This window comes from Cupressus sempervirens, chromosome 4, assembly GCF_028749045.1.
Source record: "Cupressus sempervirens isolate cs-2001-9-10 chromosome 4, ASM2874904v1, whole genome shotgun sequence".
Classification (NCBI taxonomy): Eukaryota; Viridiplantae; Streptophyta; class Pinopsida; order Cupressales; family Cupressaceae; genus Cupressus; species Cupressus sempervirens.
Window position 1 is genome coordinate 3,940,659 of NC_143121.1, and position 27,879 is coordinate 3,968,537.

The 27,879-nt window shown below is 32.1% G+C and overlaps 1 protein-coding gene across 1 annotated transcript; it reads left to right on the forward strand.

Moving 5' to 3' along the window:
• The first annotated feature begins 21,870 nt into the window (after positions 1-21,870).
• LOC149559642 (disease resistance protein RML1B-like) lies at positions 21,871-25,556 on the forward strand. Its single transcript, XM_089824222.1, has 7 exons — positions 21,871-22,290; positions 22,432-22,542; positions 22,728-23,041; positions 23,364-23,524; positions 23,624-24,618; positions 24,713-24,994; positions 25,091-25,556. Exons 1-7 carry the CDS (start codon positions 22,006-22,008, stop codon positions 25,496-25,498), a joined length of 2,556 nt encoding a protein of 851 aa, XP_089680348.1. The 5' UTR covers positions 21,871-22,005; the 3' UTR covers positions 25,499-25,556.
• The last annotated feature ends 2,323 nt before the right edge of the window (positions 25,557-27,879 follow it).

Genomic DNA, 27,879 nt, shown 5'->3' on the forward strand with positions numbered 1-27,879 from the left:
GAGTAGATGGGGATACTCTAGGAAGCCCTAGCTAGAAAGAAGCATTAGGAACTGCTTAGAAGGGAGCACATGTAGAAGAAAACATTGCTGGATAGAAAAGACATCTTCTTAGATACATTCATTCTGCCTACTCCAGATGAAACCAAGCCACTCATTTAACAACTAAAAAATATAGTGGAAAAGGTTAGCATTGTAGACCTTGAAAAAATACTAAATTGTTAGAATGGTCTGAAAGAAATTTCAAAATAAAGTTAATGAGAAAATATTAGTTGATATAGGATTCACACAAGTTGCATTGGCAACTAAGGTAGAAAGTGCGAAGAAGGTACTTGAGAACATTTTATCACTATACACTAAATTGTGCAGTCCAAAAATCTTTACACAAGAGACAAGAAGTCATATTTTGAGTTTAGAAAGTCACATTAATTCATCAGGTACAACACTACCTATAAATCTAGCTCAAAGTGAAAAACATTTCAGAGCTTTGTTACAAACCTAGAGTCAGCTAGTAGCATTATTAGTAGAAGAAGCCAACATAAGAGATAAATTTATTAGCATTCAAACAACATTGACCCCACACATGGATATTTTGCACAAGGAATTAGGCTATTCTAAAACTCTTATGAAGAAAGATCCAAATCTTTCAACATTAGATGACCTAGTCCACCTTGCTACCAAGCTAGCCATCCAACTTAATTCTTTTGATGTATCATGTGAAAATTGGGATGCAACTCTCAAGATTATACTAGAGGTCCACAAATCTTTCTTGAAAAAACACACCATTAGTGTATAGCCCATTTTAATAAGTGTGAAAAGGGGGGAGATATAGATTTTGGGGGAGATATAGAATTTACGGAGATAGAGAGGAGAAATAAAGTAGTAAAGAACAAAGGAGAAAGAAAGTTAAGCCAAAATAGAACTAAGAACATGGGTGAGCTTCAAATGAGAAAAGTCAGATGAAAGATTATCAGTTGAGACATATTTACTCAGCAAGAGTACAACATTTTGAATATAGAATAGACCTATCAACTCAAGGTGAGTTATCAAATTTTGAGGTATATAAGTTGTTTACAAAATTTTAAAATTTTATAAATAAGATGAATAAGAGATATGTTATGCTTGTAAGGATAAGGATATCAATGCATGACCAAGTTTTTTTGACACTCATGTCAAAGGGGGAGATTGTTGATCGTAGATTGGTTTTGACTAATGAGATTCTACACACTCATATCATTTACTTAGTTCATGCAAAAAAAGTAGTACATGTCGAGCACAACATGTATTTGATAGAGCATGTTGAGTCCAGAGTGAGTGCTAAGCCACTCATGTTCTAAGTCACTCAAGTGCCGAGAATACAGTGTATGCCAAGTGATTCAGGAGCTAAGTAAAGAGAGAATGCCAAGTGATATAGATGTCAAGTCATAGTATAGAAATTAGTATATACCAAGCATCAAAGACTTTAGATGTCAAGAAAGACAGTCTTTTCATAGTTGTTTGTAATGGCACAAACAACTATGTAAACCAATTTTTAGCCGATTTAAATATTGAATTACAATATTTTGGAGATAAGGATGAATCTTAAGCTGGAACCCCTATGAATTGGATGTAGCCAATCAGGTAAAGGGAAGGTTTAAGTAGAAAAATGGATGAATCACATCCATTGATTCATATCTAACCCTAAGTCACCCATCTCTTCTTTGGAAGGACAAACCCTAAATTTTCTAAGGTATAGTAAGGAGCAAAGAGAGAAGTTTTGCATGCACAAGTTGGGCATTTATGATGACTAAGGAGTTATGATCTAAGATTACAATGCAAAATTAGTTAAAGGAGAATAGAGGAAGGGAATAACATACAACAATGAGACATATGATTGAGAAAGATCATGAATACATCAATTTAGAGGTGATATGTCATCAAGAAACCAAGTGCTAACTGCAAGATCAATGTTGAGTCATTCTAGCAGGTGAATCAATTAAATTTCTTAATAGAGTATTCCTAATAGGTTTTATTAAAATCCTCTAACAAGGTGCTACTTAATTGTGAGTTGAAGTCTTTTAACAAGGCACACTTCTAACAGGGTGTTGAAATCCTTTAGCAGGGTAAGACCTAACACTCTTTGTAAGCCTTTAACAAGGTAGACCTTTCATAGGGTAGATCATGTCTCATGATCAAAACATTGTAACCTTCATTTGGTACACTTTATCACTGTAGTAGTGAAGATTTGTGGGTGTCATCCCCACCCCGGTTTTACCTTCTCATTGGAGGGTTTTTGGGTAATCATATCTGGTGTCATATATGTGTGAATGCTTACTTGTTTACATGTTTTACATGGTATTTTAGTTAACTTATTGAATGTATGAAGTGGATGTATGGTGAATGTTTTTATGGGTCAAAGTTTAAATTGTTGATTCACCACCCACCCCCCCCCCCCCCCCAACAAAAGTTTACCTTTCCTATTGTAATTCTGACAATAAGTGTCTACACTTACTTGTCAAGAAGTGCAAGCACTAGTGGAGATTATGCTAGTAGCAACAAATCCAAATCTAAGGAGGACAGAAAGATTGAAAAATGATGTAATGCCCTACTAGGGAACCCGAAATAAATTAACCTAAAGTTTCACTAAGTTTTCCAAAAAAAAATATTTATTTTAAAGATAACAATTAAACAATAACAAATATAATATAGCGGAAGCATTAACTCACATACATAACAACCATCATAAACAAATTACATCTCCTATGGGTCCCATGATGTTGAATCACATTTAAGTTTAATTAATACTAAAATCAATAGATAACACATCCACATTAAAAAATAACTACAACTACGAATCTATTTAAATAATATACAATTAAGGTCTTGTACTATTTTATTATTTAAAGTGTGTTATAAGGTTATCCATAAAATTTGGAAACCATAATGATATTATTAATTAAAGAATTTTAGATGGATATTAGTGTTGTTATCTTCTTTTTATACAAAGTGAGGGTTTTATATTTAAATGACTTCTATATGAATTATTAATTCCTTTTGAGATTTTGTAAACTCAAAAACCCTTAACAAATATAATTCTTTGAAAAGATGAAAACTATTATGTGGATGTTTACTGAATCTTATGTTTTGACAATAAATTGAACTTTGAAACAATTTTTAAACAACTTTATATGAATTGTTGAATCATCTGGGATTAGTTGATACTTGTGTCTTAGTACTCTTTGAGATAGTTTTCTTTTAGATGTTTCCTTGACTTAGATGTTGGTTTTTGACTTATGTTTTATTATCCTATTCGGGACTTGAGACTATCTCCTCAGCATGGTTGGAGTGGGCCATTTAGGTTCCACGAGGTTAGGGGATAGTACATTTTCTTATACAATTGAGATCCGACTATTGGATGCCATTGCAAATGTTCCTTTCTATCTAATCTTGTATTTCTATGATGGATGGCTATACTCTAAGTGTATTGCATTTGATTTCATAGTTCTTATGAGAAGATGTGATCCATTTTATGATGTATATTCTTTTAGCCTCTCATACCCTCTAACTTGTACAGTGGATGATTGTGCATTTTGTTTATTGCCAAGTGGCATCCTGTAATTGTATATTATTTAAATGGATTCATGCTTTTAGTTATTCCATAATGTGAAATTGTTATATTTTAGATTTAATATTAGTTAAACTTAAATGTGATTCAACATCATGGAACCCTAAGAGATGTAATCTATTTATGGTGGATGTTATGTATATTAGTTAATGCTTCTAATATTATTTTATCTCTTGTTATTATTGCTTCCACTATATTATCAATTAAAATTATTATCTTCAAAAAAAAAAGTTTGACAAACTTAGTGAAACTTTAGGTTAATTTCTTTTGGGTTGTCTGGCGGGGTGTTACATCTAGTATCAGAGCCTGAGAGCCTGTGTTTCTACATTGGGAGCTCTGGGTATATATTGGAATGCCGCTAGTTGTTAACTTGTTGAACTAAAACAAAACTTGAACTTTTATATTTATCTATTACAAACTTTAACATAAACCGTTTGGACAAAAAAATTAGAAGTAGTGGAACTTTTGAATATGAAACTTGAAAATTCATAACATTTATGCTCTTGACTTTCTATTTATGTCTATACATTATAACTTTTATGTTTTCCAATGGATTTAGAGATGTTGATCTTTTGTTTGGAGTGTTTTAGGGGATCTATTTTAGTGTTTGTTAAAAATATGAATGTTGGATCAATATAGTTTTTGGTTTATTATTAAACCAAAATCATATTGCTCTAAGTGACTAAAAGTGTATACATAGTTAACTTAGTTGTATTAGTTTCTTAAATAAGTTCTTTGTTTGAAATTATAGATAGTACTCATTGACTTTTAGTTACCCTAGTCACTGTAATAGGCTTCCAATAGTAAGCATAAGTCTAGGGGGTGGATTTAATGCCTACCCCTAGTTTAGTTGTATCTTTCTTGTAGGGTTTTCGGAGTAAGCCTAATTCTAGGGGGAGTGAATGTAATGCCTTCCCCTAGTTGACTTTTTTCTTTTATTACTAGATTCTTTTTGGCCAATTTTTATTTTTATTTTTTTTAATGATTATTGGTACTTGGGTACCATATTATATTAAACGTATTTCATATTCAGTCGATATATGTGATGAGTTATTTAGCTATTTTAGTTATTTCTGGATTACTTCAATGATGATATATATATATATATATATATATATATATTCATTTAGTGAATTTAAATTATTTCATGATGTTAGTTAGGGGAATGATTAACATACAATTTTTATGGTTATTTACCCCATACTTGCATGTGTATGGTGCATGTGTATGTTTTACTTTATGATTGATGTTCTTGATGTGGTTGAGGGAGGGAGTCATAGTCACCTGCTAGTCGGGATCTACATGATGCACCACTTCCTGTCATTGCTTATTTAATTTAGATTATATGTGTATGTACATGGATGGATTTTATGTAGATTACAGGTACTGAGTATCAACTTTCCTAAATTTCTAGGATGAGCATACCGTATCACAGTATCTCAATGGTATAAGTGGGGAGAAAATTCTTGAGTTTGAATCCTAACCTAAGCCAATTGTCCTAGAAAGTAGGACAAGTATCATAGTTTTCTACCCATCTGAATTTGTCAAGTGACATGAATTAAAGTGACTTTGACCATGGAGCTTGATTATGTACGTTGTCATCAGTTGAGTTATTGTATTTGGTTTTGTGGGTCTATTGTGATTTTTTGTTATAATTAAATCAAATTAAATGATTATTCAATGATTTAATTTAATTTAAATTTTATAAATAAAATCAATATTTAATTATATTTAATTAATTGAGAAATTAATTAGATAATTTAATTAATTTTAAAGATTTTATCAAAGTTCTAATTTTGGTGTTTTATATTTACTTAATTTAATAATAATTTATTTAGGAGTTTTATTTTAATAATAAACTCTAAATAACATTATTATTTAAATTAATTAATATTATATTAAAAGTGTCTTGCGAATTAATAAGAGAGAGTAAGAAATAATTTGATTATATATATATATATATATATAGTGATGTGTTCTGAATCCCAATTTATAATAAATTGGAATCCACGTTTTTGTGCGGGGGCAATTTGAGAGTTTACGTTTTGTTTTTTACAAAAATATATAAAATAAAAAATGGGAGATTGGGCCCATGATTGCCCCTATCCCCCTTCACATATATGTTTGTTGCTAGCTGCGAAGGCAACCTGGCCTACCATCAAGAACATAGCTACTGCAACAGCCAAGGCTATCTTTGTAGCTAGCGCTGCTATTGGTAGCATTCCATTAGAGTTAGTGGGCTATAAACATTGTTGGTAGTTTTTTTTTGTTTTGTTCAAAATTTATTTTTTAAATAATTTTAATTTATGTTTTATTTAAAACTATTAAATGTTTTTAAATATGTTAAATGTTATTAATTATTAAATATTAAATGTAATTTAATAATAATATTATTATCTTTATTAATTATTATTTTAGTATTAGATAAATAAGTATTTTATTAATGATTTAATATAAGTTAGTTTATTAATAAATAAATGATTATTATCTTTAATAATTTAATGATTATGGATTTAATTTTAGTAATATTTAATTGAGGTCTTGTATTATTTTATTGTTTAAAGCGTGATTATAAGGCCATCCATAAAATTTAGAAATTATAATGATATTTTTAATTAAAGAATTTTAAATGGATATTGGTGTTGTTAAATCAATAGTTCTTTTTATACAAAATGAAGGTTTTATATTTAAATGACTTCTATATGAATTGTTAAGTCCTTTTGAGATTTTGTAAACTCAAAAACCCTTAACAAATACAATACTTTGAAACAATGAAAATATTTATGTGTGTGCTTACAAAATCTTATGTTTTGATAATGAATTGAACTGTGAAAAAATGTTTAAACAACTTTATATGAATTATTGAATCGTTTGGGACTAGTTGATACTTGTGTCTTGGTACCCTTTGAGATAGTATGCTTTTATGTGTTTCCTTGACTTAGATGTTGGTTTTTGACTTATGTTTTGTTATCCTATTTGGGACTTAAGACTATCTCCTCAACATGGTCGGAGTGTGTCATTTAGGTTCCACAAGGTCGAGTGGTAGTACATTTTATTATACCATTGAGATCCGACCATTGGATGCCATTGCTAGATGTGTTTGTTCAAATGTTCCTTTCTATCCAATCTTGTATTTCTATGATGGATGGTTATACTCTAACTATATTGTATTTGACTTCATAAATCTTATGAGATGATGTGATCTATTTTATGATGTATATTCTTTTAGCCTCTCATATCCTGTGACTTGTATAGTGGATGATTGTGCATTCTATTTATTGCCAAGTGGCATCATGTAATTGTATATTATTTAAATGGATTCATGCTTGTAGTTATTCCACGATGTGGAATTGTTATGTTTTAGATTTAATATTAGTTAAAATTTGTTGGTAAAAAAATTTGTTCTTTCAGATTATTACACTTAAATGCCCACTTTAGAACAATATCTCATCACAAATAGTTGGAAAGCTACTTATGGATGATTTGACTTTCCTCTGAATGGGTAGGTACAACTCCATAAAATAGATTTGCAATAGTACTTTGGGGTATGTTCTTAATCTGAAAATAGTAGAGGTATAACCAAGCTAGACCTAAATAGAATCTAACTCAGGCAAATATAAATTTCTCAATTCCAAAATGGTTTTATGCACTCACAAATCTTATGAATTCATAAAACTTATCTTCACAATAGTGGATACTAAACAAAGAAAATTTGAATCTGAACTTGATTAATGAATTTAAAAGAAAAATGCTAAAGGGATTTCTCCTTGAATGAACGATAACAAAACCTATTACATTCACTCATTGCCTCAAAATAGGGGAAGTAAAACTCTATTCTTGTCTTGTTTTGATTCAAACGAAAGAGAAAATGTAAACTAAGTATAAAATCAATTGAATAGAAAATGATTGAAATAAAATACCATTTAATTGTCTCTGCAACAAAGAGTACTACACACCAAAAAATTGCTCACCTTTCATTCATCTTTTAATTTCATACATATAGAGTTTTTGAGATGACCATTACAATGGAATCTTAATCGGTTCATCTTCTAAGGATGACAAATGGAAAGGTGCCAGTTTGTCATATTACAAAATTACAAAAGAAAACAAAAAGGGGGCACAATATGAATCACTTAGACTTCTTCCCCTTTTTGATTTTCGCCCTATATGCCTTAGTAGCAACCATTATTGGGATTAGCTCTTCATGGTTGGGCACATGTATATTAGTGAATCTCAAAAGCCATTTTGAATGTTCCTTTGCCAGCTCCTTTATAGCATTCAACTGATTTAGCAACTCCTCCGCAGCCACATGTATCCAACCACTGAGTGTCTGGAGTTTTGCAATTCTATTATAACTATTAGAAGCCACTCCAAATAGATTATGTAGAAATTTAGAGACGTTACTTTTCATTACATCTACTCCGATGAGAGGTTTACATTGACCATTGGTTTGAGAATTAGTGTGTAGCCCTCTCATAAGCTCAAATCCCCTACTTGAGTCTTCTTTACTTTACTCTCCATTTCCTTGAGTCCCTTCTCAGCTACTTGGATCATTTCTAGCTTGAACTACATACTTTGGAGCCACTCAAATAGAGGCTCATTTCCATTCTTCAGAATCTTTGCTTCAACTGCTTCCTTTGCTTTCATTTGGATGATTATCTTTAAAAGGGAGATGCAGTCATCACATCTGACCCTTTCTCTAGGTAGAGTATTACTATTAGACAATATGTTATCCTTTTCTATCTCCAGTCTAAGGATAGCATTTCCAATTTGATCTATAAGAGAAACTCCTTCTGATTTAAGTCTCCCAATCCATTCTCTACCAATCTGGCCATAATGCCTATCTTCCTAGAGTTGGGAAATGAGGGCTTGCACTTCAACTGTACTAGGAGTCTGGGTCACGAACATACCAAAAATAGCTGCTAGTGGAGTGACTAGTTGTGTGCTAAATGTTTTCAATTCTTCTATCTCAACTTTCATCTTGATCTTTGACAATTTGAGACTTTAAAATTGTTCTTCTATAACGTCATTACTTGATCTCCACAAGCCAACTTTTGTATCATGTCTAGCTCTACAAGATCAATTGAATGCAGAGTAAAATCATCAGGCGTCATATCCTCAATTCTCCCTCCTTTGTTTTGCTTGGTTATTTCCATTGTCAAGTGCCCTATTTCTGGATCTTGCCTAAGTATTGACAAAGTCTTTTGCTTCCTGACCTTTGTCAATGTAGTCCTAGAATAAATAGAAAGGGATACAGTGTCTTTTGTAAAAATACTTTCATCTTTTCTCTTTCTTTTCCTTTCCAAAGTAGCCTCTAACCAGGAATCGCTTCCTATCACTTTGGAAGCTATTCCGAGTGATTCAATACTAAACATTTTCTTCTTCATTGTAGTCATTGTTACGGTAGTTAAAGAGAAAGGATTCTTTGAATCCTTAGAGATGAGTCTGGAAGAAGTCAGGCCCTTCTCCATTTCTAAAGTCTTCTTCATCTCCTCATTAGACTCAGTAGACTTGTTGCTGCTACTCTTTCCATCTGCTAGGTCCACTATCTATATAGGGGGACCACTTGGCTTTAAAAGTGAAGCACTTTCTAATGGCATGGGGCTATGATGAGGAGATGGAATTGGGGTGATATGTGGAGAAAGAATAGGAGTAGTGTGAGGGGATGGAACTAGAGTATTATGTGGGGAAGGTACCAGAGTAGGGGCAATGTCCTTTGATTCTTCCACTTTCTTCTTTTCAATACTAGTCTGGGTCCCTATGACTAGTAAGGAACCATCATGATAGGTTTGGGCTATAAGAACATTCTTGTCTAGAGGTTGATCACCTCCACCTGCAAGTTGAGCTGGTCCTTGGGTGGAAGCTATGGTCACACCCACTATAGCACTCTAAGATGAAGTAGGCATTGTAGCTGCTACAGAAGCTTGAGTGGCTACACCCTTACTTTGGCTCTTTTTGGTTGTCCACTTGACCCATTTCCTAGTTCTCTTGATGATCCTAGCCATCATGATATCGAGATTCTCTTCCACATCCACATATGGTTTGAAACTAATAGGAATCCCCCTTAATTTGGTCAAATATGTATTTCTATACATATTTTGACCATCATCCTCCAATCCTTCAACATTGAGATCAATGCCATATGTCTTTATTTGTTCCACTGTGACCCTAGTGAAAGAAAAATCTTGGCTCTCCAACTCATCCTTACAATCTGTCTAATAATCCTCTATAGTGGTGACATGCTTGATCACACTCCCAATTTGAAGCACCTCTCTTGCATATCCATTTGGGTCAAACATGGGTCTCACAGCCTCATATTCTTCCAATTTGTACTTATTCTCAAATGCCTTGAGCATGTTTTTGGCTTCACACCGAGAATCACAACTATAAGCCTTGACCTTCATGGGGAACTCATACCCCTTCTTCCTTAAACTGGCACTCAACACATTCACCTGGATAGCTTGTCTCATGATCTCTATCAACACAATCATGTCACTTGGGAATTTGGGCAGCTTCAAAGGAAATCCGTTGAAAGTTGCAAGATGCAAATACAAGAAGGATGAGAATTGAATAAAGTAGCTACCAATCTGACTAATGGCCACTATCTCTTATGGGCTAAACCTCCTCTCTGGGCATCCTTGGACTTCCCTGAAAATCCTCATTATAAACGAGTCATTAACTCTAACATATTCTGCATAGCTATTTTGTAACTGCAAGCACAGATAAAATTCATAACTTTTCACATCATCAGGGAAATTCTCTAGTATGGGAAGGCCTAGCCACAATTGTAGAGAGCCTAACTTATAAATCAAGAAAGAATACATGTAGAAGGTATTGTAAACCTTTGCAGTACTGAGGGCTTTGGATAGATGCTCGCTTACCTCATATGCCCAATCAACATAATGTGTATCTGAGTAGATGATTTGTACCAAAAAGAAATATTGTTCTACGAAATTGAGTGCTTCTACCTCACCTTTCAATCGATCCAAAAGAACCAAAATGTCCATGATCTCGGTCTTGAGATCGATGCCAAAAAGAGTCTTAGGAACCTTACTCTTAGCTCCCCATGGCTTTTGGAACTAGGACCTCATAATTTCCTTCTGCCACACCATCTTCTTCAAGGAGAACGCAAACATGGCTCCTCCTATTATCAATTTAGAAAAAATTTCTCACTCTGGAATCCAAAGGAAATTTACTATAGTTTGCTGGTCAATTGAGATCAAGACTATATGATCAGGCAGAAAAATTTGTTTAGTGTCTAGATTATAGTGGTTAATACATTTGACAATCAACTCGGGAGCTTGAACTACCACTGGAAAATTGACTGCTTCCACTAGCTTGTTTCCTTAGAGTTTCTCTATTATTGGGTGAATTGGCTCCATCCTCATCCTCCTTTGAAAATCTTGCATTTCAAAGAAATGGAGCAAGGTGTCTATAACATTTTGTAGAGTCGACTTAATTCCATTCAGTCCATCAAAACCAGTAAATCTAGTTGCCATCTAATCTAATATAGAGATGAATTTAAATCTTGAATTTGAAAGCAATGTAGAGAGTAGAACTTGGCAACTGTGAGAGCTTTGAAATCACTATTCAATTCAATAGCATAAAAATTCAATAAAGAGAGCAATAATTTGAAAATCCATTATGTTCATCTCTATATAGAAATCCTAATTCACCTGTTGATCTTCAAGATCCACACCACACGAGTGAATTAAAGGATAAATCCATTAAGTTAGTAAATGTGGGGGTTTCTAACGGATTTTTGCATGTCTTTTCACTATTTTTGTTGGCCCAATGATAACTTTCCTTTATTACAGACTTACTTTCCCATTTTTCACCAAGTTTTAGAAAATTGAGAATGGAGTACTCTATAAAGAAAAATCTCCTCAGGTAGATTTTTCTTAAGATGCCTTCCCAAATGTGATTAACTTGCTTCCATTACCATTTTTAAGTATCTTGCAATCAATCTATGAGCCCAACATGCTTGCAGAAGTGATTTTTCAATAGATGTTGAAAATCACTTTCGAGGTTTGAAAACCCACTAAGGAGAAGACAACTTCTATTTTTCTACCTTTGCTTTTATTTTTGCTTTACCCTTTAAGTCAAAGTGCCTCTAAGCTTCAAAAAATCTAAAAAGGGTCTATGAAAGTGAAAAAGGAAGCCACTTGCTTGCTTTTCTCCCTCACAAATGTCTTTGTTGGAAAACTGACTTCTTGGGTCGAAACCCACCATGGAGAAGTTACTTCAAAGTTTTTCGCTAGATGTTATTCTGATCATTATGATGAATTATAAATGACTCCCAAGGTAGAATACTGCAATGTAGGGATGATCTATCCATAAAACAACTCATGTCTTCCTTGCTCGTGCTTGTAAACCTCATTCATTGACCTCTGCAGAAAATCACCTTCACGGGTCAAAAACCCGTCGAGGAGAAGGCAATGCTAGATTTTCCACAAACTTCATTTTCTTTATGTGCAAACTATAATGAGCCACGAGCAAGTTCATCCTTGGAAATAACTCTATGAAAATCATTATATGACCCAAGAATCTCCATCAAATAAGGTTCTAAACTACCTACATAACTCACAACAAGAAGGAAAACTCACCTGGTTATGTAATGCGGGGGAAGAGGAAAGATGAAAACCCAATGGAGAAACTTTTTGCTTGAGGTGAAAGAACTAGACTTTGACCTAAACAAACTAAATTAAGACACAAGATCATTTTCCATTTTGCAAAATGGGTACAGGATAAAAAGTGGGGCAACAAACTTAAATGTGATTCAATGTCACGAAACCCTAAGAGATGTAATTTGTTTATGATGGATGTTATGTATGTGAGTTAATTCTTTTGGTATTATTTTATCTCTTATTGTTATTGCTTCTGCTATATTATCTATTGATGTTATTATCTTTCAAAAAAGAAAAATTTTGACAAACTTAGTGAAATTTTAGGTTAATTTCATTTGGATTCCCTAACGGGTCATTACAAAGAAATTTCCCTACTTGTAAGAAGAGTGAAAAAGGAATTTCCTTTGTTTTTCAATACTTTTTAATACGGAAAAAAACATCATCATACTAAACATCGCTTTTTAATTTCTCATCAAATACCATGAAATACTTTCAAACTATAAAATGTAACAAGTGCCACATAGTGGCTTGTACTTACATTAAACTATAGTTTGATTAATATGGTTAAAAAAAGATAATATATTAAATAAATTTATTATATGTTAATATTTGATTATTTTAAACATTTTTTATGAAACTTTTACAAAACAATAAATTTAATTTTTAATTTTGAAAGATTAAGAATTGTCATTCTATTTTAAACATTGAATTATTTAATATAAAATATTTATAATTAACTTATGTGGATGATAAAATATTTGTAAAGGAAATATAGCTATTCATTTTAATTTATAATTTAGAAAAATTAAGAAATTATCATTAAAAATATTAATTAACTTGTGTTGATGACAAAACATTTGTAATAAATTACAATAATTTTTAACATAAAATATTACTTTCTTATAGATATAATCATTTTGGACACAAAGTTAAAATGTATAAATTTTGGCCTTTGCTAACCATAAAATAATTATATTATATTTTAACCAAACTATAGTGACTTGATAAATTCTTATAATTAATTATTTTTACCTTTTTATTTGTTCAAGTATCTAATATAAAATAGTTGTACTATATTTTAACTATACTATAGTGAGTGATAATTACATTTTTTTTATTAATAACTTATTTTTTACCTTCTCACTTCTTTATGTTAATTTATAGCATTAAGTATTATCGAAGTTAATATTATAAATACTATCATCATGCTTAAATATATACAACTCAAAAAATAAAATCAAAAATCATACAATGTTTATTTTACTTATCAAGGAAGCATGCTACAATATCAAGTAGTGCTTGCTTAAAAGCCGCATGAGCCTAACGATATGAGCCAATCAAGTTCAAGTAAATTAATTTAATCTTTTTAGAAATTAAAAATTTCACACATAAACATTACAAAAATCAAAACTGCAAATTAAAAATAATAATACTTACATCTCCTTAGCTTGAAAGATTTAATCACTAATTAAATACAAGTGCCACGTAGTGCCGTTATAATTTTTATAGTAATTTTAATTGAAAATTTAAATAATAAATTTAGAAATTTTATTATAATAGTCTATCTTTTGAAAATAAAATAGATTAGTGAATTGAAATAAATTTTTAAAAATGTTTTAATATTAGCTACAATTATTATTTTTCATTTATCTATATTAATATTGTAGAAGTAATAGAATTTAAAGATGGTAAGAGTTTTAATCTTTTATATATGTGTGTCTTTTATGTATGTGTGTTTATAATAAGACCAAATAAATAGTTATTTCTAATTAGTGAAAACTAATTACTAATAGAAGAAAGTGAATATTGTCTTTCTATTAGAGCCAATAGAATTTGAGATAAATAATTTTATAATTAAAAAAATAATAAATTAAAATCAAAACTTTATAGATATTCAATTTGTAGAAAATAATTATTGTTGATTGGTGAAAAGGATAGAATTATTACACTAATTGTAGAGAATTGAATGTAATAGTATATTGCCTATGGCAAATACAATAAGTTATATTAAGATAATTGACATTGTGTCTTAGGTAGAAGCATTTGTGCCATGTTAATTAAATTAGGCATCTCATGGTCCTTCACGTAAGTTAAGCTATCTAACTACAAACGTTGTCATCCACTTAATAAGAAACAACACAGCCTCGTACTGGTTGAGTACAAAGGTCAATGAGACCCAAACATGTCCCATGATATCTTGATGTAGTGAATCTAAATTACAGATCTTCTATTTGGTATCTAACTAAAAGGCTCTAATTGTATACATACAATTAATAACAAAAGCTAAATTACCTTGGAAAGTCCACGGAGTTGAGCTTAATTAGTTAAAAGCTTTGGGTTTTCATTGCATAGATCTAAGCTCAAATCTCAATACGTGACTCTTGATCTTCCTAGTTGGCGTATGGTTTCTACTAGAAAGATTTCAATTACTGATAAATTAGACAATTGAAAAAGAAATACATTAGATTGCCTATAATAGATGGTTTATAGTTTTTTTACATTTCTTATAGTTTTTTTCTCAGAACCATGGTTTATAGCAGGTACACCTCTAAGTAAAACTCTGTTCCCACTATCACGAAGGGCGGGCCAATGGATTGGCTCATTTAAACGGAAAGTCTCCCACTTCATCGCAATTGGGACAATCTGTCATCGATAGACTCCGACTTGTTCGTCTCTAGCCTCTTACTTGGTAATTGAATACAATTCTGCCAGCTCACCTTCAACGTTTTCTATTAACTGGTGGATTAAAAATATAGATTGAAAGAGGAACACTTAGCGTGATGGCGAAATTACAACCTTCTCCGTAGCCTCCAATATACTAAATAAAAATGCATAATCTACAATTTGATTTGGTCAATGCTGTTAGATCCTTGCGAGAAAGGGAAACATTATTTTGATATTAATTTCAGATTAAATAAAATTTATTTTAACTTTGGCCTACGTAAACCGTGGGTCTCCCACTTTGTCGCTATTGTACTGTTCACCTTATACATTTTAAAAGAACAGCTATATATATATGATAAGGTGAAAATGCATCTGTTTCATTCAAACACAGAACTTGCTTGGTGGATTAAAAAAATACTTCTATAATACAAAATTTGAATTGAAAATCATAAATGAGACCCACATTGATAATTAATTGAGAAATGTCTTACATACGATAGATTACATTGATAAAAGGTCAGAGAGCCCTGCCAATGATCGATCATCTTGTGCCTTAAGCAAGAAGAGGAACCTCTTTATTTTTTCTGCTCTGGTTTGTTTTCTCAGTGCAATAGTAATGGGAAAGTTTCCCTCTCCATTGCGGTGTTTCTCATGCACTTGCTTCTCGTCTTCTTCTCGTCCATCTCAACAGCCAGAAAATGCTGGGCCTTCTCAACAACCAGAAAATACAGGGCCTTCTACTCCTCCATACTCTTCTTAACCTTCTCAGCAACCAGAAATTGCTGGGCCTTCCACCACCACAAGTTCTGATTTGGATGGTTTTCTACGCAGTTTGAAAGATGTAAGCCAGCTTGACATACTGATTAAGTTCATCGAAGATCTATTGAAGAACGCAGTGAGTTATCTGATTATAAGAATCTGTGGAATTCTAATTCTAGAATATATTTAGCTTTCCAACAATTCCAGTAATCAATTTATTTCCTTAATATAATTAGTGTGAATGCATTGTTGTCGATACGCAGTCACGAGAGAAGAGTGAAGGAGGAGTATCTGGTTCAGAAGTGGGTTCTTATATCCAGGATGGCCAAAGATTCCTCGAATTTGTAGATAAACACATTGACAAACTTTCCAAAGAGGTAAAGTTCCCATATCCGAACTCTAAAATCAAGTTTTAGTCATAAAATTCCAATTCCATTATGATTTAACTCTAGTCATTTATAAATCATTGCGTCGCAGTAGATACAGATATACGAGAAAGAAATTGGACTAAATAAATGTTGATTCTCATAGCTTGTTTACATATCATGGATTTCTCTGTCCAGAAAGACACCGTGGGTGGCTTGAGTGCAGAGTCAAAGAAAATTCTCACAAGTTTGCTGAAAGACGCCGGGAAAATTCATTGGGTGGGAGCAGCACTTTCTGTGGTGGGATTCGTACTTAGTAGATTTAACGACGAGTAAAAATAAAAAAGAGTGTCTTGAAATTTTGAAAGCTATGGTTAATCTTGGGAAACAAATTAAAAAATTGAATGAGCACATGCCAGAACAGAAGCAGAAATTAAACGAGGCAGTGGAGTACATCGTTGTACGATGCTGTATGTGCACCTCTCAACTTGTCAATTCCAAACTTTTCAGGTCAGTTCCGTTATTTGAGCTAGTTTTGACCATTCTTAAATATTACAATACCCTAATCCTCATAGGAAGCCAAGCGAGATAATTGATTTATGTGAGTTTTGTACAAGGTAAGATTTGCAAAATTTATCTTTTCAAATAGGTCTGATTAGATTTTACAATGGCATTGGACATCTTCTTAATAATTGTTGTGTGCAAATATGTAGCTTCCTCCAAATCTGCGTGCTATGTACATCACAGATATAATTTGTTCTGAAAGTGGAATTGCAAATTCTAAAAGTTCTCCCGAGGTCGCTCAAGATTCTTCTCTTGTAAGATTGCTTTTTGGGGGAATTTCAAGTATGAAAAGGTTTCAAAATTGAAGAGATCAGATTTGTCGGGATGTTCTTTAATGTTAAAAGAATCCGTACCTAACAATGTAAAAGAAAATTATAAAATATATGAACTGCATATTCTTTAATTGTTATTTTGAAGTGTTTTCCAATTGTTTAATTTGTGATGACATAGCTGAGATGTGAAATTTCAATGACATTTTATATTTAAATTCAAAATATTCGATTTTACTCTATATATATAATATAATTCTTATTTCAAGTTAAATATAACATATATTGACTATAATGAAATAATTATAAAAAAAAAAACATAAACTCTAGAATTAGGTTATTTAAATGCATATTATTGAGAGTGGTTTGAAAGTATCAATGTACTTTTAGTATTATTAGTCCCTGTTTTTAAAAGGTAGGAGACTAAAGTTTTCGAGTGATTCATTTCAATTAATTATGCTTTGAAAACATGGAATACATATAAACATTCACATAAAATTCCTAATCATTCAATATATTATGTTTAACATAAATTATGAGTTGAATGTTACTAATTTGTCATTGACAGATAACTTTATTATGGGTAGCCTTTTCCAAAATTTTCACCATAAATTTCATATAAAATATGAACCAAAAGCTTATTGCCAATTGTCACATCCATGGTAGCCAAGTTTCGTCAAGGTGGCTTTTGTGGCTTATGCATGTTGTCCTCACTGACATGTGTCATTTTGAAATAGAAGTGGCCATTGCATGTAATGTCTTCTTCACTACCACCATAGTCCTAACTTTTGAAATTTTTATTTCTAATTTCATATTGGCTCTGAGCTTTTTTCCCAATAGTCTTTTCTATTTTTGGTGTGGGAAGTTTCAAAAAAAATAAGAATAACAAAATGGGAATGTGCAAGTTGCAAAAGGAATAGACGTGTCATTTGTTCTGTCTGCACGTGCATGTATTCATTCGAACGTGTGTACTTATTGGGTCCCTTCATTGTACTCCACACCACCATGGGTCTCAAATATTGATCTACTGATGGTTTGATTCCGCTATGCAATCGCTTATTATTGCAATGCCTCTAGCTGCATATATTGATGTGGTAGAAAATCTCAGGCACTCGCTCTCTAAAGTTCTGCTAAGTTTTTATCAGCTGTAGACAAACTAATTATTGATACCTTTGGCAGAACTATTGTTCACTGTAATGGTGAGGGTGCTTTGTTTTTGAAGGCCATCATTGAGTCGAGAATCAATGATTTTGGGGGAGTTTTTGTCCACTAAAAAGCTCACTACTTTTATTCCTTCATTCAGTCATGAGAATGACATCACCACATCTCCTCTACTCAAGATTTAGGTAAATTTTATAATGAAAGATTATTTGAATAATTTGATACATTGAATGGTTATAACTATACTCATATGCTACACTTAAACATAAATTTAGGAACAATTTCATTTTTTCGAAGCTAAAAATCACAGCAGAAATTTTAAAGAAGAATACATCAGGGAAGTGCATAAATTCATGCCTTTGCAATCTAGTGATGAGGGAATGAGGCCTGCAAGTTTGTGTAGGATTGAATTTTTCAAATGCTGAGAAATTACTATTTGTATATTATTTTTTTAAGACTTTTCAAGCTTCACACTAATCGAACCAAATGAGAATATATAGGGTTTTCCTATAAAACTTTTTGCCAGATCCTAAAATTATTCCATGGAGGCACCCAAAATGCATTTGCAAGTCACTCAAGTGTTGTTTTCAAATCTTTCTAGCACACATATGCCTTATAAAATAGGATTACAAATTATTATGGTAGACTAGATTCTAACTTGTTTATAGTTGTGTCGCTATCTCTTATGAGCTATATGTTTTCAATGCTTCTATAGAAATGCATGCAATACTTGAGCTATGACATGACTTTTTAGTACAACTTGAGCTATGTAAAACTCCTAATGTTTCTAGTGAATTTTGGGCTGTTGATTACCTATGAATATACATTTTAGACTTGGGGGATTCTAGAGCATTGACATAATTAAAGCTTGATAGTAGTGGACTTCCAACTTATTTCTATAATTTGTGTGGTTGCAAAATGTAAATTAAATAATTAATTACATAAGTTTTTCTGTTTGAATTTAGTATAACACAACATAATGTGGTTATCATTGCAGATTGAAGGCTTCGTGCCTATTCAAAATTCTAGATCTCTAATCCCTTAAAGATTAGATTGATCTATATAATACTTATAAACATTGAACCACTCATGTTCCTATCAATTATCATTTAGTATTCTAATATCTCCCAAATGATAGATTCTTAATTGGACAATTACTTAAATCATAGAGATAAAATCTAACTTTTATCCTTATATTAATTCAATGCAAATTTGAAGTGGCACATTATTATATTTGTGTTGGCGCTCTGATTGTAGGAATCCTTATTCTTAGGTAAATATTTTTGCAACACAGATTCCATGAGTTTCATTTGGGAAGTTCTGAAGTATATTATTTTTAAGCCTTATAATTTTGTATAACACAGACCCATGAATTCCATTTGAGAAGCTCTGAATTATATTCACTTTGAAACCTAATATTTTTGTATGCTAGATGAATCCGTATCTCTCTGACCTTTTTACACATGATAATTTACATGTTGACATCTCATCTTTTTCAAGGCCTTTATTAGTATGATTCTAGAGATGCATATTGATTTATCGGTTCTAGTGCTTAAATAATAATGTATTCTAATCTAAAGATTATAAAAAGGTAATATAGTTTAATATAAATATTAGAAAAATGAAAACTATTATAGCATATTGATTTATTGGTTCTAGTGCTCAAAGAATAATATATTCTAATCTAAAGACAATAAAAAGGTAATATAGTTTAATATAAATATTAGAAAATGAAAACTATTATAGTTATGAGAATAATTGAAGATTTCGCTTCACTGCTAGAAAATGTTTGTTTTATATTCTAATCTAAAGATTATAAAAAGGTAATATAGTTTAATATAAATATTAGAAAATGAAAACTATTATAGTTACAAGAATAATTGAAGCTTTCACTTCACTGCTAGAAAATGTTTGTTTTATAAGATATTAATAGAATGTACTCAATGAAGGGACATAGGCTTGTCTATGCCTTTATTAATGAGCTTGAATAATACTGAGCAATCTATAATTATTTATACCAATTATATTTCTTTTAGTTTGAAATGTCCTTATTATGTATTCAATTATAAAGTATTTCTCTTTTCCAGAGCTATTACATGTTTTTTAATTTCTATTTTCCAATGCTAATACATATTTTTAAATATATTTTTTAAGGATATGTTGCCAAAATTGGGTAGAGTAAGGGCAGTAAATTAAGAGGTGTGGGATGGACTTCTCTTCCTTATAACATAGAACACACTTATTACACATTGGAATGTTGCACCTTTGAAGGTTAGCAATAGTTAGAATACTACTGTGCATAACGAACCACCAGAAGAAGTTAATTTTTTGGATATAAAGTTGGTGTTCCATACATTTTTCCACTCTGAATCTCCCCTATCACCCACTAGGAAAGTGTAAGAGGAATTCACACAAAAATTCCCCATTTGAGCTTTTGTTCCATATTAATCTATCCCCGTCTTGCAAGGAAGGGATATGATTGCCCTTCAATTTGATGTTTAGCTCTTCAACTAACACTCATTCCTACCATCAAAATTATCTGCTTTGAATACCTTCCATTGATTATTTTGGATATAGTGTTTCACCTTTTCTCCTGTCCCAATCTCCTCACTTCCTTCTAATACCGTCAAGTTAGTTTCTTGTAATGGGATTTCCTCCATCCATTTGTCCATCTAGAATCTAATCTGGTTACCATCTCCTAAGGTTCGTCGCATATCTCTTTCAATTATTTCCTTATCTTGGTGATATTATTCCATATCTTTGAACTAGTTGACAAGTCCTCACTAGAAAGAGTTTGGGAGAAAGGTTAGGAATTCAAATACTTAACTCTCATAATAGAACACCAAGGGGCAGAATATTGAGCCAACTTCCATCCAACCTTCATCACTAGGGCTTTGTTAAGGTCTCCACCTCTTCTTTGATTCAGGCCTCCTTGGGATTTTGGCTTAAAAACTTTGTCCCAGCTGATGAAGCTTAATTTCTTTCTTTCCTCTATTTCCGTTCACAAGAAATTACATTGAATCAACAAATATTAAATAAAGATATAGGAAGTAAACAGGTTTGAAGCTTGCCAACATTGCTTAAGACCTTCCCCTTCCAACCTACCAGCGTCCTCTGCATTCTTTCAATCACCGCATGCCACAATTGGGGGGTCACTTCTTTTATAGTGAGAGGGAGACCTAGATAAATGTGTTAGGAAGGGAGGCCACATAACATTCCAATTCCATGGTAATTCTTTGTTGAATGGCCATATCTTTGTGTTGTTGAAATATAGGTTACTTTTCCGATAATTTATATGTTGTCCTAAACTTCCGCATAACCATTTTGAGTCCTTTTCCAAGCCTTCACCTCTCTTATAGAAGATATTCCATAGAGAAAGGTATCATCAAAGAACTATTGAAAAATTTTAGGAGGAAGAGTCGTAGTAGACTTAATTCCTTTTGTGCCTCGTTCATAAGATTCCTACCAAGAACATTAGCAATCATTACAAATAGAGAAAGCCGCAACAGATCCCTTGTCTAATCCCCCTCTTTTCAAGAAGAACCTGAAGTTTCGAACCTCTCATGTGAAAATGTATATTATACTTTGTTGACCAGACCAATTCATTATACGTGCTTTGAAGATAGACTCCTTCAATTAGCTTTCTAAGGTCAGTGTATTCGGTCATTTCAATAGACAGATATGTTGCATTTCCATCTTTTCAACGTCACACATTGAAATTTGCAAGAAAATATTGCCTTGTATAATAATACACCAAGCCATTCCACAATTATTTCATGTGTGGGTCTCACAACAAGTTTTTCAATACAGCTGTCTTGCACATACATCTTTTTAACCATGCCCCACTTTGACAATTGTTTGGAAAACACTCGAATGAATGATAGAAGGCCACGCCAGCCCAGTGAGTTATCGATCATTCTTGTTCCCAAAGAAAGGATAAGGAGGAGCGTTTTAATATATTTTTTCTTCTGTGTTCTATTTCCTGACTGTTAGTTATGGGAAAGTCTGCTTCTCCATTGTCTTGTTTCTCCTGCACTAATTGCCTTTCATCCTCTTCTCCACAGCCACCCGATGCTGGAACTTCTACCCCTCCATCATCTTCTCAACAGGCCGCAAATGTTGGGGTTTCTACTTCTCCATCATCTCCACAACAACATTCGTCCTCTTCTCAACCTTCAACCGCCACTGTTACCGATTTGAAGGCCTTTCTACAAAATTTCAATGATATGAGCCAGCTTCGAGATCTGATTAACTTGCTCGAAGATTTATTGAAGATAGCGGTGAGTTTATTTAGTTTTGTATAGTAGGTGTTTCTTCGGTTCTAATTTAAGAATATCTTTTGGTTCTCGAAAATTATGGCTGTGTACACATGGCTTCTTAATATATTCTTGGTAGGATATAATATTTTGGTCAAAACGCAGTCGGGAGAGAAGGACGAAGGAGGATCTAGTTCAGAAGTGAGTACATATATTCAGGATGGTCAAACATTCCTCGAGTTAGTAGATAAACACGTTGGCAAACTTCCTCAAAAGGTAAAGCTTCTGTTTCAGAGCGCACTCAAATCAATTTCTTGTAAAACTCCAATTCCACTTGTATAATCAATTATTAATCAATGTGTGGCTATAAATCAAAAAAACATTTAGGAAAGGAATTAAATATATAGAGTAGATGTTGATTATCATAGCTTCCTCACATTTTGATGGATTTCTCCGTACAGAAAGATTCGATAGATGGCTTGAGTGCAGAGAGCCATAAAATCCTCATAAAATTGCTGGAAAGCGCTGGGAAAATTCATTGGGTGGGGGCAGCACTTTCTGTAGTGGGATTCGTACTTAGTAGATTTAACGAGATGTCTAACAACAAGATCGAGTGCCTTGACCTTTTGAAAGCTATGGTTAATCTTGGGAAGCAAATCGTAGAGTTGAATGAGCAAATGCCAGACCAGAAGCAGAAGTTAAAGGAGGCAGTGGAGTGCATCGTTGTCGGATGTTGTTTGTGCACCTCCCATCTCGGAACCTCAAACGCTTTCAGGTGAGTTCAATTACTTGATCAGTTTTATTTGCGAGGAAAATCCAAAAAGTTATCCCCTGTTTTTCAGCTTCACTGTTTAACTTCTTTTGAGATGTTTTTTTGTTGAGAATTTATATTGTTAAAATCGAGTTAGATATAATTTGGTGTGAAACAATTGTATGATAAAATGGAAAATTTTCAATGTAAGGTTTAATGGTCAAAATTTAAAAAAATTCTGTCTTAGCATTTTATTTGAAAGGTTCAAAGCAGATTATCTTTTTATAAAAATGTAAACAAGGTTGAATTATATATAATCTCAATCGAAAATTTGAAATATGTGTAGGTTTCTCACTTCTTCAGTCACTGCCGATAGTTTAAAGGCCTTCCAAGTCAGAATAGACCGTCTGTACAGCGATCTCCAAATGTGGGGTATTATTGACTTACAGAAAAGACTGCCAAGGCTTGCTTCGCAGTCACAGAAACTCTACGCAAATGAAGGGGCAGGTAAGATATTCTTATCTTTTACTCATTCTTTTTAACTATTATGTTAGGTTTTGAGTTCTGCTAAAAACATTGATTTGAGAATTTATACAAATTTTACAGTTGGAATCGACAGTGCACGGGATGAAGTAATTCGACTTTTAAATTTGAGTGCACAACATACATCAGCAAGAGTTGTGGTTGTCCATGGTTTTGGCGGAATAGGAAAAACCACTCTAGCCGATGCTGTCTATGCACATATTGACCTCCACAGTTATAAATATTGTAGAATTCACATGGATCAAAATTGTACAAAGAATGATCTCAAAGTTCTCCAAGAACAGATTTTGTACGGATTGTTCCAACAGGATCTGAAGTTGACAAACTGTGACCATGGTCGAGGAATGATCAAGTCACTCTCTGTAAAGAATCCTGATCAGCCTTTGTTTCTCTACATTGACAATGGCCTCAAAAGTACAGATCTGGAAGATCTCTTACCTGCAGACTTGGGCACTTGGCTTCCACAGAAGAGTAGAATTCTTGTCACTACTCGAAATCTGCAAGAGACAGACATGTTTGTCAGCAGGAATATTCAACGCAAGCAATATGCTGTGATTCCTCTCCCAAAAAGAGAGGCCAGAGAGATTTTGTTGAAGAAAGTGTGGGACTACAGTGATGAAGAGAATATAGAGCACCTCCTTGATTTGTGTGGCGGGGTTCCACTTCTGCTGGAGTTAGCTGGTTCGCAACTGGTTATAAATAGTAAAAGTAGAGATTACATAATATTAGAGATGCTTAGACAAGGAGAGAAGGTGGGGGAAGAGGGAGATATAAGTGACCGAATGGTTGATTTTGTATACCACAGATTATTACCACCTGTTCAAGAGGCTTTCCTAGATATAGCAGGCTTCTTTCCAACAGGATGTGGTAATAAATATGTGGCATGCAGTGTTGGAGAGGAGGAGTTCAGAGGTCTAGAGGAGGCCTCATTGGTCAAGACAGATGAAAGTGACTGTATGATTGTCCACGACATAGTCCGAGCAAGAGGGAAAAAGATGTCAGAGGGAAGCAGAATTACAGAGCCCGAGAGATTGAGCGAATGTTTGAAAGATGAAGAGGTACGTCAGTACAAAATTTCTATTGTTAATTAATATAAACAAAACATATTTGCTCTTCATAATCATAGTAACATAACACTTTATTTTGGTGCAGAAACTCAAAAATCTAAAAGGTATCCGTTTTGATAGATCGTTGGAGCAGCCTCCAATAGAAATTAACGAATATCATCTGAATTGTATGAGTAACTCGTTAAGAATATTATCATGTTATATAGAATCTCAAATTACATTCAGTGGGAAATGCCATAGCCAGTTTAAGCAGCTCAGGGACCTCACTCTTCCAAGTGGCACTTCCGATTTACCGATGGAGTTCGAGAAACTAAAGCATCTTCGCTCCTATTGGGGCCCATTGACGCAAGGCATGAGTTTGTACAAGGTAAGATTTGCAATATTTATCTTTTCAAATAGCTCTGACTAGATTTTACAATGGCATTTGACATCTTCTTAATAATTGTTGTGTGCAAATATGTAGCTTCCCCCAAATCTGCGTGCTATGTACATCACAGATATAATTTGTTCTGAACGTGGAATTGCAATTTCTAAAAATTCTCCCGAGGTATCTCAAGATTCTTCTCTTGTAAGATTGCACTTTTGGAATATATCAAGTATGGAAAGGTTACCAGATGGAGTAGAAACGCTAACAAAGCTAGAGGAATTAATAGTTTTCGATTACCATGAGTTGAGGGAACTTCCTTCCAAAATAGGGGAACTTACGAATTTGGAAGAATTAGGTATCTGCGGCTGTCCTCTCTTACAGGAATGGCCCTTGAGTTTTGGAGATCTTTCAAAATTGAAGACATTAAAATTGAAGGGTTGTTCTTCAAAATTAAAAGAATCCGTACCCCACAATATCAAACAAAATTGTAAAATAATATCTTAAACAATTTTTCTACATTATATTCTTTAATTGTTATTTGAAGATTTTTTCTATTGTTCAATATGTGATGAGATAAGTAAGAAACTTCTAATAATCTTTTATATTCTAAATAAAAATGTTTATTTTACTTTGTATATATAATTGTTATTTAAAATTAAAATAAAATATATTTTAAACTTTTAAAACTAAAATAATATACATATAAAGAAAAACTCTATATTGTAAAATTAAGTTCTCTATATATAACAATTAATCTACATTAATTGAAAGTGATTTGAAAGTATTAATGTCTATTTATTATTATTTTTTAAATTTAAATGTAAAGAAAATGTGTATATGATTCATAATTTGAAGATTAAATCTCTCTCTATTTTTGTAATGTAAATGATTTACAAGTGGTGTGTATATTTTGATCATATAAGTTAATATAATATAATAGTACTAATGTTTATAAAATTCTGAAATTCTTTGAAAATGGGTAGAATATAATTTTGTGAAAAAATATTCAAGTTAATAATTTCGATTTGATGAAAAATGGTGGAAAATAGGAAATATGATTTTTTTAATAGCCTAAGATATGATACATAAGAAAAATTGATTAAATATTTGTTTATTTATATATTTCTAAAATCAATTATTCTAAAATTTCATATGATTTATGGAACATTATACATTATCAACACAATAAACAAATCTTATGCATGTGTAGAATTATATATAGAAAATCCATTGATGGAAATTTGCAAAACTTGCACAAGCACTAGCTCATCTACAGGTTGAAGTGGAAGCCAATATATTTAGTTATTAGTCCTACCTAACTATAGGCAGGGACTATAGTTTTTGCTTGCTTATCTTCAATTAATCCATGTTATGTGGCACCCTTCGCTTATATTATTTGGGGTAATTCTATAATATTGATTAATAGTGACCAAATTTAAGCATTTCTACTTCATCATATTTTTGCTATAATTTTGGTGTGTTCCTCTTTCTTGTTCCTCTTTTCTTGACGGTGTGTTCTCTGCTTTGTTGCATGATTGATTGTGTGAGTATTTTTTATTATAGGTTTGTTAAAGCTTGAGGTTAGAGATTGGGCAAGGATCTTTTATTATGGGTTTGTTAATGCTTGAGATTTTGAGATTGTGCAAGTCTCTTTCATTACAATTTTTTTAAAGCTTAAGTTTTGAAATTATGGAGGTGCATTTCATTACAAGTTTGTTAAAGTTTCAATTTGAGGTTATCGGAAAATGATTTAGTACTTTGAAGCTTAAATCTTGAAACTATGTGAGAATGTTTTAAGAACTCTTGTTAAAACTTGAAATTACTGAAAATTAGAGATGAATCTATGTAGATTTTTGTGGTTTCAATTCTTGGTGCAAGTGTTTGCAAAACCATACAAAACTTAAAGGAAGCAACAGGGCATCGTACACAATGTTAAAGTAATGTAGTATGGATTTTGACAAGACTACACACAAACTTCTTTATCAAGGTATGACCTTAGGTTTTATCATTCTTTTTTGTCCATTGCTTAATTTTGCTACTATTTATTATTTAAGGCCTTTAGAACATATCACCTCGGACTAGTTTGAGCACATGTTGAGTTTGAATAAAATGTAATTAAAAGGTATACTTAATTTTACCAAAGTCCTATTGTAATGAAAAAAATGTTTTTCTTTTTTTTCTTTTTTGGGTTGATAAAATCTAGAGTACTAGTTTTTTATCAAAAGAGATGTTACTGCCTTGGCATGATTATTATTCAATAAGTCAGAATCACTTTTCTATGGATTTCTATAGCCATGTTTGTAATAGTTCTAGGGAAAGAGAAAATTTGAAAATTCAAGTAGATAAACTAAAGAGTGTAGATTGTGCATAATTTTAACCTTAATGAAAATCTTAAATTTTATTTTCTTATGAAAAATCATATAAGATTTTTTTCTATATGGTAGGAGTAATATAAAAAATGTACCCAATGATTTTAGTATAATGCTTCATATTTTTAATTTATATAATTCTAACTAATAGCTTACTTATAAATATTACCTTATTTTTTACATACATATAATTTCCTCTAATTGTATCCCTAGATGTCTGCAATGACTACAACTACACAATAGTGGCTCATTAAATAACACCTCTTAAACCCTAAAACCTCAATACTTAGTATATCTAATAAAATTAGTTTTGAGAGCATAGATAAAGAAACACCGATAAAGTTATTTAAAAACATTATTTTTTGTAGTGTGTATAAAGTTATTGGAAAGCATTGTTGTTTGATGTGTGTATAAAGTTATTGGACAACATTGTTGTTTGCAGCGTGTATAAAGTTATTGGAAAATATTGTTGTTAGAAGTCTTTATTTTCTAAATTATATCTTGGTCATATAATTT

What these genes read in the sequence shown, in the direction of transcription:
- LOC149559642 (XM_089824222.1), top strand. Translation starts at nt 22,006, where the DNA reads ATGGGAAAGTCTGCTTCTCCATTGTCTTGTTTCTCCTGCACTAATTGC. An exon ending in TTGGCAAACTTCCTCAAAAG is followed by an intron (nt 22,543 to 22,727) that starts GTAAAGCTTCTG and finishes TTCTCCGTACAG; the next exon opens with AAAGATTCGATAGATGGCTT. An exon ending in CTACGCAAATGAAGGGGCAG is followed by an intron (nt 23,525 to 23,623) that starts GTAAGATATTCT and finishes CAAATTTTACAG; the next exon opens with TTGGAATCGACAGTGCACGG.